Source organism: Phoca vitulina, unplaced genomic scaffold, assembly GCF_004348235.1.
Source record: "Phoca vitulina isolate PV1807 unplaced genomic scaffold, GSC_HSeal_1.0 scaffold111, whole genome shotgun sequence".
NCBI lineage: Eukaryota > Metazoa > Chordata > Mammalia > Carnivora > Phocidae > Phoca > Phoca vitulina.
The window spans coordinates 1,225,342-1,235,902 of record NW_022589814.1 but is presented as its reverse complement, the minus strand read 5'-3'; the positions used below and the strand labels follow the sequence as shown (position 1 = coordinate 1,235,902).

At 46.8% G+C, this 10,561-nt stretch overlaps 1 protein-coding gene across 9 annotated transcripts in view; it reads right to left on the bottom strand.

The window, feature by feature from the left end:
• Positions 1-449: 449 nt before the first annotated feature.
• Positions 450-10,561, bottom strand: part of HUWE1 (HECT, UBA and WWE domain containing E3 ubiquitin protein ligase 1) — a 162,845-nt gene continuing 152,733 nt past the window's right edge. For 7 of the 9 annotated variants that reach the window (XM_032398210.1, XM_032398209.1, XM_032398212.1 and 4 more), the window contains 14 exons: positions 10,350-10,482; positions 9,867-10,069; positions 9,133-9,260; positions 7,761-7,857; positions 6,705-6,854; positions 6,008-6,253; positions 5,571-5,688; positions 4,800-4,940; positions 3,542-3,829; positions 3,322-3,427; positions 2,604-2,721; positions 2,117-2,298; positions 1,666-1,856; positions 851-1,078 (listed from right to left, as the gene is read on the bottom strand). In XM_032398210.1, the coding sequence (XP_032254101.1) occupies positions 976-1,078; positions 1,666-1,856; positions 2,117-2,298; positions 2,604-2,721; positions 3,322-3,427; positions 3,542-3,829; positions 4,800-4,940; positions 5,571-5,688; positions 6,008-6,253; positions 6,705-6,854; positions 7,761-7,857; positions 9,133-9,260; positions 9,867-10,069; positions 10,350-10,482 (2,204 nt within the window). In that variant the 3' untranslated portion in view covers positions 851-975. Of the gene's footprint in view, positions 1,079-1,665; positions 1,857-2,116; positions 2,299-2,603; positions 2,722-3,321; positions 3,428-3,541; positions 3,830-4,799; positions 4,941-5,570; positions 5,689-6,007; positions 6,254-6,704; positions 6,855-7,760; positions 7,858-9,132; positions 9,261-9,866; positions 10,070-10,349; positions 10,483-10,561 lie in introns of all 9 variants that reach the window. The other 2 variants (XM_032398204.1, XM_032398211.1) reach the window with 2 other exon arrangements.

The window sequence follows — 10,561 nt, the reverse complement described above, 5'->3', positions numbered from 1 at the left end:
CTGAGAGCTAGTCAAATTACTTATTGAAATTTGTTAGAAAAAAACTAAAACATTAAATGAAATAAAAATTTTAAACTAAGCTCTACACTTGAGACTGTTATAAAGGCTCATCAAATAGAACTGTCAGTTGGGTTGAGTTCTCAGTGTTTCTTACAACCTGCCGATTTGTTCCCCTCAGGCAAGGTGATGCTTTGTCCTTGGCTGCAAACTGTTAACACCATCACCACCCTCAAGTGCAGATCCCATTCTAAAAAACAGGCTCCCCTCAATTCCTGGTGGTTGCTGATCTCTCCTGACAATGGGGAAACGGACTTTGAAGAAGGAAGATGCACCAGTGGTGGTGGCAGAGATGGTTTTCTGGAGAGTCCATTTGCATCTTTTCTCCAGATGTCTAGCATATGTTCAAGAGTTGTTTCTTTTAAGTTTGAAAAAAACTCCGTTGTGAAAAGTGAGTTATGAAGAGTGCTCTTTATTTGAAACCTCCACAACACAGACGCCAATCTTGTCTCGCATTGAATCATTAGCTGTGCACATCAACACATTCCAAGCACAAATTAAGAAATGCAAACAGAACAAAAAAATATATATATATATAATTTTTCCCCTATCCAAAGGTTTCAAGTCTCAATGCAGCAAATCCTTCTGAACACAGAATCTGAGGAGCACACTGTTCAAACAGTTGGGACAAACAGGTCCCTGCAAAGGCTAATGCCTTTTTAACACATGGGCTGGGGATCATGGACGGCATGGAACAGGGAGGAGGAGGTGAGGGAGAGAGGGAGAGAGAATGAGCAGGAGAGGGGGAACGGGTATGCGCTGGGGAAGATGGGGAAGCTGGGACACACACATGGTGAGTTGGTGGATTTCATTTATTGGTTTTTGACATTTTCTTTCTGGTTCTTTTTTGTTTTCATTTCCCCCCATTCCCAGGTCCAACAATGGTAGAAAACCCCCACAGTGGTGGGCGGGGCCTTATTAGGCCAGCCCAAAGCCTTCAGAGCACTCCTGGATGGCCAATAGTAGCATGTGTCGGAGCTTCTCAAAGCTCTCGTAGGCAGGCAGGTCCAGCTGATTAAAACTAGAGAAAGAAGAAAGATCAGTCTGTGACAAAAGATAACCAAATCCCTGTGTTCCCATGGTGCCCACTGACCTTTCCTCCCTGAGGAACCTACTCCTCTCTTGCAGACTTGAAATCTTGTCCTAGCCTGGTCTTCCCTCCTCTCATCTGGCCCCAATACTGGCCATCAAGCACCTAAAACATAAATCTGACCCTGCCACTCCTTAAAACATCACAGCCTCACCTATGGGTTAATGTGCAAGCAGGAGGCATTTGGGGTCACTGGTGATCCAACTTCTGCTGATCCAACCTCTTTAAGCTTTCTGTTCCCCGCAACTCCTTGCTCCAAGCTGGGCCCTGGAGTACACTGTGCTCTCCTGCGGCAGTGCTCACCTGCAATGTCCCCCCCCCACCAGCCTCACTGTGAATCTGGGCCAGCTTCTCATCTCAAACATCACCTTTTCCACAAAACCACCAAATTATGAGCTACCACAGGTCTAGCACAGCTGGGGCCAGATTGGGGTTCCTGCCCTTGGTTAGGGGTCTAGAAGCAACAAATATGCAAGCTCAGTCTGAATGCTAAAAAGGAGAACAAACTCTTCTCTTACCACGTGTGAGCTGAAGGCAAGCGATCTGTGGACCTGTCATCTCGATGGATCTGAAACTTCTGAATGCCATTCATGCCTTCAAGGGCAGCAAAGCCTTGCAAGGGCACCTTGGAAGTACCTGTGACAAACTGGAGGAACTTGGCACGGTCAGCTTGGTCGAAAGAACGCAATGCTCTCCAGAACCACTGGATCTGTGGGAAAGGACACAAGAAGGCAGTGTGAGGTGGGATGGAATCTGGAATCTTAGGCAAGTCCATTCTGTGAAATGGGCTTCAGTTCTTCCATAAGAGGAGCAAGAACACCCCTTGAAAACGTGTTCCAGAGGATGAAGAGTTAGGTCTAAGTAAGTTGTCACCTATATCCCCTTGCCCCCTAAGAGTGCTGGTTTATGTGGTGTCATACCAACTAGCACTGCTCAGGGATATGGGGAAGGATGCCAGCAGCAGCTCACCTGAATAGAGTTGGACTGGTACTTGTGGTATTCAGTGTTGGATTTCAAATCATCAATGTCGATTGTGGGCAGTCCTGATATGAGCAGCTCTAACTCCTGCTCAGTGAAGATAGAAATGAGGCGCTTTGGAATGATCTCATAGAAGCCTTCTAAGAAAGCTGCCAGCTGTTTACGGATGGCTCCTGGGGAGAGAACCAACAAGCCATGTGGCAGCTAAACTCACACAACTGTTAGAGGTCAGGGATCCTCAATCTGGCTCCTGCTACAACTAGGATGCTGAATGGTCTGCCTGCCTCACCTAACACTGCTTCTGGCCCTTGAATGAGGGTGGGTGAAGGGAAATATTTTTTGGTCAGGTGTTTGTGGACTCTTTGTGCAAGGCACTTGTGGCTGGCACAGGGGAAGAGAAAAAAAAACAGTATCTGTATGATTGAGGCCTGACCTCTTCCATATGAACAATAAGGGGTCTAAAGGATATTTCCCCTACCTGTCATCCTCATCTGGCACACCAGGTGTACATATTCCTTCTTATTCTCTTCTGTTACCAAGATGTTGGCCCCATTGGGTTTGAGGTCACGAACTTCACACACTCCAAACTCTTGGACCTAGAACACCCAAAACACCAATCATTCCTATCAGGCATGATCTAGGATGGGATTTATATAGATACCTCGGAATACTTGAACTCTCTGCCATGTCCTGGGCAGAAAGACGAACCAAGGTCATAAAAAAGTGTCGTTTCTCATGAGCGCATAACTTTGTAATAGGGAAAAGCCAAGGGTTTGGCCCCAAAACACTTAAAGGCTGAAAGTAAGGCAATGGTCAATGGTGAAAGGGAAAAAGGCATGGTTAACATGCGTAGCGACACAACACAATCTTTATGGAAAACAATTTGGAGAGTAACCTTAAAAAATTTTGTTTTTCATTTATATTTCTCTGTATAATGAACTACTTTTGGGAATGAAGAATACTATACTAGAACAGTTCTTTTTTTTTTTTTTTAATAAGGAGAAAACTAGGAAACACCCTGGATTGTTTTACAAATCCTGGTTTTTCTGTTTGTGATGTCTCATACAAATACCCACTGCTCACTGCTAGATGGGGAATGGGGCATGAGACTTTATGCAGTGCCAGTTTAAGGGCAGTCCCACAATGGGTTTCTTGGACTATCTAGGATGTGCTGTGGTCAAAATTTCTCGACTTACCTCAGTGCTGAAGGTGAGGTCGTAACCTAGTGTGGAGACGTCATTTTCCAGCAGATAAACCAGGCCCTGGTAGAAGTGGTAATCTTCACTCTCCATATCCGTGTATCTAGAAAAACACAATTAGGGTCATGGGTTAGGGTAGAGGAGAGGAAGTATGGGGGTGGGACACAAGAAAAGGACCTGTCAAGTGAGAATGTGGATCCTGTGCCACATTCCTCACCTGACAGACTTGCCCAAGATGTGTTTGTAGAAGGACCGAGTAAAATAGCACTCCAGGAGGCGGTTGTCATATACAGCTTTGGCCACAATGCGTCCAACAAACTTGAAGTAGCTGAGGTGGTTGGGGTTGCAGTGGGAAGATGGGTTGATGGTGTAGGTGACCCGATCACCGGGTGAGGTACGGAACAAGGCATACATAGGGTTAAACATCTCCCGAGAGATGATCATATACCACTCCCGCAGGAGCCCTCCAGCATCCTGCCCTTCTTCTCCTTCAAACACTATATACCTGCATAAGAGACCAGAAACAGATGTGCAGAAAGCCCAGGATAAATCCATTCTTTTATGCAGCATGAACCAAGTGAGTGAGTGAGTGAGCGAGTGAGTGAAGCAGTGGCTGGGGAGTGCAGGATCAGAGAATAGAAGTGAATGCAGAGTGCCAGGAAAGCCCAGAGGAAGGGTGGGAATCTGGGACAAAAAAAGCATCGATAGAAAAGATGTCCTGAATTATCAGTAAAGGCTTATCAATATTCCAGCAAACAGCAATAGGAAAGGTATAGAGGCTTAAATGACGGCCTCACTTAGGGAAAGCAGGGAGAGGAGTTGTTAAGTGGTATCAGAGAGGGCTGAGTTCAGCCTGATGTCTGTAAGGATTTGGTGGTGGAGGAGCAGGGCCCAGTCTGTCTCAGAAGCCTGACTTCCTATGTGATAACATGGATGGTGAGCCAATGCCACAAGGGAGAGGAGAAATCAAGTTCCTGAGCTCAGGAGTATCAAACTACTCCAACAGGTCTATCATCTCACTGGCTTCCATGACATTTAGTATCACAAACTGCTGATCTCCTCTAGGTGGCTTCAGGATCACCAGTGAGTGATTATTGATTTGGTGAGGTGCCACTCATGCAAGTGTGGTCCCCCCCAAGCCAGGATAGCATTTGCTCAGCAGGCTTCCTATTCCTACTATAATAAGAGAAAGCTCTCTGCGAAGCCATCAGGTCTATCTTTGTAAATGCCGAGGACTCTTCTCTCTGGGAATTGTGGGTAGCTCAGCCCAAGGGCCAGCTAGCCAGTAGAAGACCAGTGTCATGAGACCAGGCCGAGGAGACAGGAGATAGCTCAGTGAGATTATCTATACCAGGTTCCTATTTGGAATTCCTTTGGAGTTCCCCTGCACATCTGGCACTGGAGTAAGCCTTCACTACCACGTAGGACAGTCCTCCACCCTCCCATCCTGTCTTTTCTCTGTTCTGGGCTCTTACAATCGATTCTTCATTTCTTCAGGGGATTTCCGGTGCAGTTCACGATAGGAGTCTTCAAACACATGATCACGGCGGACATGCACAGCCATGTCTTCTTTCCGGAGTCCCTCATCCAAACGTTCCAGCTCTTGGCGGAAATATCTTGGGAGGTAGGGAAGGAAGGAAAATAGGATTGGGGGTGGCAGAGTAAACTTCTGCTAGCTTGATTAGGATGAAGACCTACAATGATGCTTCTCCCATCTTCCAAACATCTGTTCCCCAGGTGAACCTGAAGGTGCCCAGTAGTTGGGAGAAGCAGGTCATTCATTACCAATAAATTTTCCCATCTCTACCGAATAAAGGCCCACAGAGATAGTTACACAGAATATCTGCAACAAGCAGGTAGTATGCGTAGGTGCACAGAAAAGAAGAGTAGGGATGACAGGAGTGCTGTGGCGCCCCCGCTGCCGGAGTCCTGCTATAAGTGTACTACGGCTACCCGCACCTCCTGCATGACCCCAAAGAATGGAATAGAACTTTAGAAGTCATGTGACTGAACAAAGGCTTGCATTTCTCTGATGAAGAATGGAGAAGGCCAGGGAGTACTTAGGTATAATGACTGTCAGTGGCACAGATGAACCTCCTCCCTCCCATCCAGCACCATTCCAAGGCCTGCCACCAAGGGAGACTTCTTTTCCCTGAAAATACTCCTTCAGGAGGAATTTTGGCTCCTTTCTGGGAGGAGAGATACCATTTGAAAAGTTCCCATCCCACAGCCTCCAGGACACATACTTGCGCTTGACATCAAAGTCGAGGACACGAATGTAGTCTACCAGGACAGCAAAAGGCCCATCAGCGAGGTGGGTGGTGGACTGCCGTAGGATCTGGTTTAACACAGTGCGGTGAGTCTCTGAGGAGAGAAAGGACAGCAAGAATCAGCACATCTTGGCTCCCAGAAGACTACATGACCGCCAACCAGACAGCAACTCTCTTTGTGTTTCAGGGAATAAAGACAGTGTGGCACAAAAGGGCTTTCAGACCCAGTCCCTACATCACTAGCTTCATTCTCTCCCTCTCTCACTCCCCTTCGTCCCCCCCGCCGCCACACACACACACACACTCTCTCTCTCTCACCCCTCTCCCCCATGAAACACCTAAGGATAAAGTGTATGAAATGACCCTATAAAAAATGAAGCCTTCTTTATTGGGGGCCTAAGAGTTTCCTGTACCTGCAAAGCGAAGGAACTTCTGTGTGTCAGGGGGCAGGCTTGAGGAGATGTGCATAGACGAGGGCTCCCTGGAGAAGAATGGGTCAAGGGAGGAAGGAGTAGCTGGGGTTAAGGGGGCAGGGGAGAGTGGAGGAGGCTCGTCCTTGATGTGTGCCAGCTGGCTCTCACGGGTGTCTCTAACAGGAGGCTTGCTCTCCCGCTCTGTGGCATGGACCAGAAAGAAGGCCTCGACAGCAGGCTGTAGCACTGGGGGTAGGAATGACAGGAAAGTGATATTTTACTTTAGAAACTTCAACATACAAACCTCTTCTCCTTCATAATCAAATTACAGAAGCACAATATAGAAGAAGAAATAATGAAAACTTATAGGAGAAATATAATGGTAGCTAAGAAAAATAAAGCCACAGAGGAAGTCTGAGCTTCCTTGAAACTTTAAAAAAAAAAAAAAAAAAAAGGAATAGGCAACCGGTTATAAAGATTCCCCTGGTCTAAAAAGTGAAAAGATACCAGCTACTAAAAGAGAGGACAAATCTTTTTTACTGATACTGAAGTGAGAGAAAAAACACCTCTCCTTTAAATTCTCATTACAGAAACACTGAGAGACAGGGATGATCTGGAAGGAAGAAAATTAAGCGGGCAGAAAGGGCCTCAGAGCAGATCAGTGGGTTGGGACCTTGGCCCAAAGGCCACAACTCACCTAGCACCGCATGCTGGTCATGGGATTCCTCCAGTTCCTTTAGACACTCTCCTAGCATGTCCCATAGCTCGTCCAAGCTCAGCTGCTCACTGAGCAGGGGTAACTCAGGTGGCCTCTCCTCCTTCTCCCCTTGTGGGGTTCCATCTGAGCCTACAGGCCACACAAAGGAGAGACAAAAAGTCTTTGAGGTTTTTCTTTCATTTAGCTTTTTCCCAGACCAATGTGCAGGCCATTAATCAATGGCCTATGTCCAATGCGAGATCAAGTAGACTGACCCGCTGGCTACTAAGTAATACTGAGCAACACCTGAAAGCAAGCTCTAGTCCTACACTGGATGACATTTAAATTTAAATCAAATACAATTAATACAATAAAAACTTTGGTTCCTCAGCTGCAATAGCCACATTTTAAGTGCTCAATAGCCACACGTGGCTAGTGACTACTAAAGTTCTACCAGACAGTGCTGATTTACCCATTGCCTCATTAGCTCTCAGAGAACCTGTGGATTATTAAATGATTTAACGTATTTCAAAAATGGATGTCCTATGCCAGCACTATTCCACAGAAATGTGTTAAGAGGGCATCAGAAAGTATTCTACATACAATTAACTTTGAGAAATGCTGCTACTAATAGCATCCACTGTGTGCCAGGTTCTGCTTTAAGTGCTGTGTGTGTGTGTTAACTTGTTCATTCCTAACTATTAACACCCCTATTTTAAACAAGGAAACTGAAGCTAAGAGAGGTTTGCTTCAGGTCCCAGAGCCAGTAAACAGGAGAGCCACAACTCAAACATATGCTATCTCCATGTCTAACACCATCACATCTCAGTTTCTTTAGGAATTATAGCGTATGCTACACATCTCCAGAAAGGGTGAGGTGGTGACAGTTAGTGATCTTGGTTGGTAAATGCCTATTAACATTTACAAAAACCAGTGTTCACTGGAACAAACTGGAAAACACTGAGCTTATGTATGTAGAGAGCAGGGGATCCAGGAGACATTCCATGAAGACTGGCTCTCTCTTTTGCTGCACTGGAAATAGGAAGTAGTACTGACCAATGGACTGAGTATCCTGAGCACTGGGAGATGGCTGGTCTACATCCATGGGTGACTCCTCCCTCCGGACAGAGGCTTCCGACTGGCTTGACTCCGACTGGATAAAAGGGAGACAAAGTCACATAAAAGGGTGCAACTCTGCTTTCCTCAGGGACAGGCTAGAGGCTGGCTCTACCCATTCTCGCGCATCATAAGCTTGGAAAGCTTGGAAAGATAAAGCTTCCTTTATCTGGTCAAAAAACTGCAGCTTTCTCGAACAAAAGAATGGTCTTTCCACCTCCTTTGCTGTCCTCCACCCTGAGCTAGCAAACTTCTCCAAAAAGCTCCCTGGATGCCTGCATTGTCTCCACTCTACTCCAGACCTATGTCTAGTCAGACACCAGCCTTCTGGATACAGACTTGGAAAACTTCTTCTAGGGACAGATTACATACATATACACATACGTAAAAAAATCAGGTGAGCAGACTGTAGATTTGGCTGTTTCTGTTTGCTTGGAAAAGGGGAAATAAGGGACAACCTTTGATGGGTGGGATTATTCACAAAGCCAACATCTGTCCTTTTGGGTATGGGAAAGACGGGGCAGAAAATACTCCAGAATAAGAGTTGTTTTCCCTTTCTGCCCTGTTGGGAGTCACAGCCCTCAAATTCTATGATGTTCTCAGCATGCTCAATGAAATCATACTGTGTAATAGTAATCATATGCAAAGAAAAACCAGGCCTCAGGATACCTTTATTTCCCGGATCTTGGGAAGGTGACTTGCATGTTGCAAGGACAGGAAAACAATGAGAGAGTGCCACAGCATACATACAAGATGCCAGGCTTTTCCCGAAGCCCCTCTGTGCTGGGATCCCAACAATGAGTTGGCTATCTAGGAACCTGAAGGTTTCTTCCTAAAAGTGCCTGAGTGCCTAGGTGCCAAGGTGCCGAGAGAGTATGGAGAACAGAAGCAGAGGCCAGGGTAGATGGACCAGCCATTGCCTAGAAGAGGCTGCGTGGGATGTATACCAAGCTTGGGGAATTTCAAGGGCAGGATTCCTGATGTACTTGCATTATTCCATGAGACTGAAAAATCTTCATCCCACACCCCCTCAGAACCCAGACACTAAGCATTATGCAGTTTGCAAAAGCGCCACTGTTGACTGGATAGCTGGGAGTGGGGTATGATGGCCAAGCTTTAAATCATATCAGTCCAAAACAATGAACAAACAGTAGAGAAAACACCAACAGAAAGTAACCCTGTTGTCCAGAAGCATTCATACAGCAAACTTAATGCAAAAGCATACAAGGTAAGGGCAGTGAAACCCCACTGATGATGTGGTGGGGCAGGGGAGAGAGACAAATGAATGAGGGGCCACAGGCATCATGCTAACCGTTGCTGCTTGTTGCTGTCTCCGCGCCCTTTGACCCTCACGTACCATTTGTATAATGGCATCAGCCTCAGCCTCCAGCTGCCGAACAGCTGCCTGGATGCTGCTAGCTGAGCCTAAACCGGAAGAACCTGGGAGAAAGAAAAAAGAAGGCAAGATATAAAAAGTAGAAAGAGGGAATGCCCAATATTCTCTCTCCCATCTCCTGGGCTGCCACAGGGCATCTTGCTGAAGTCTTTGACCTTTAACTCAGGCAGCTTCAGAGTGCTCTTCACCAGGCACTAAGAGCTACCATTACAAGTAAGGGCAGGGGACATGGCGCTAGGCAGATGGATAGTGGCAGGTGGAGACGGTTCTGTGGGACAGGAGGAAAGAGGTAGGATTTGGCAGGCCACAGCTGAGGCAACATGGCTGCAATGTTTTAGTCAGGAGTGATCAAAGCAGCAGAAAGGAGACACACTCAGTGCCTTAAATCTTGTTCAACAAAAGATCTGCCCCCAATTTCTTTGCCGGATTTCCACTCCCCCTTAATTCTCACTTGCCCTAATGAATTTCCTATGCAGACACCTTGACTGAGATACAGAACGCAGCCATCAACAGCCTAGGAAAGGATCATCACTTCCTTTTTTGGAAAGGTTAAGCAGGATGGAGACATGACATTAAGTCCCGCCCTCCAGGGACTCTTTGAGTTTGCCACCACCAACCCTGCCCCTCAACTGGACACTCCAGTTTCATACCTAGCCTGCCTGTCTGCTTGGCTTTCTTGTTAGCTCGGCGTGTGTCGTCCCGGAGCTGGATGATGACCTGTAGTACTCTCAAGAAGAACTTCTGGGTAGACGTCTTGGATGTCAACATGGACATAGAAGGCAGCTGGAGCTCCCGGCCACCCAGAGGTCGCTTCTGAGATGCCACAATTACCACATTCTCAGCCATGTCAAACCTGGATAGTGTAGAGGTGGCTTGCGTATACTGACAGCATCAAAGCATAAACATCCAGAGCGAGCAGGGCTTTTTGGTGTCAACCAGAGGGTTAAAGACTCTCAGAAGGAAATCCCAAAGGACAAAATAAGGTCAAGTATGTATAGGACAGATAAGAAAATCTTCCCAGAGAGGGGAAAACAAACAAAAACCCACCACCAACAACCAGGAAACCAGCAACAGCCACCTTTTAGAATACCCCAGATTCCAGCCCCATAGCCAAATGGGTGGCAACCACCCACCTGCTCTGCATTTTGCCTTTTAGCTTGGTGGTCTGTGGCTGCTCCTCAGGCAGGCCATCAGGAGAGAGGGTCTCACACTGGGCTCGTCGCTGCTGTTCTAGGTTGTATTCCCGTAACTCAGCCAGAAGGGTACCTGGTCAGGTAGAGGAGCCAGCAAGTGTTCAGAGACTCCCCTAGTGAAGCAGCTGAAAGCCAAACCTTTCCAAGAAACC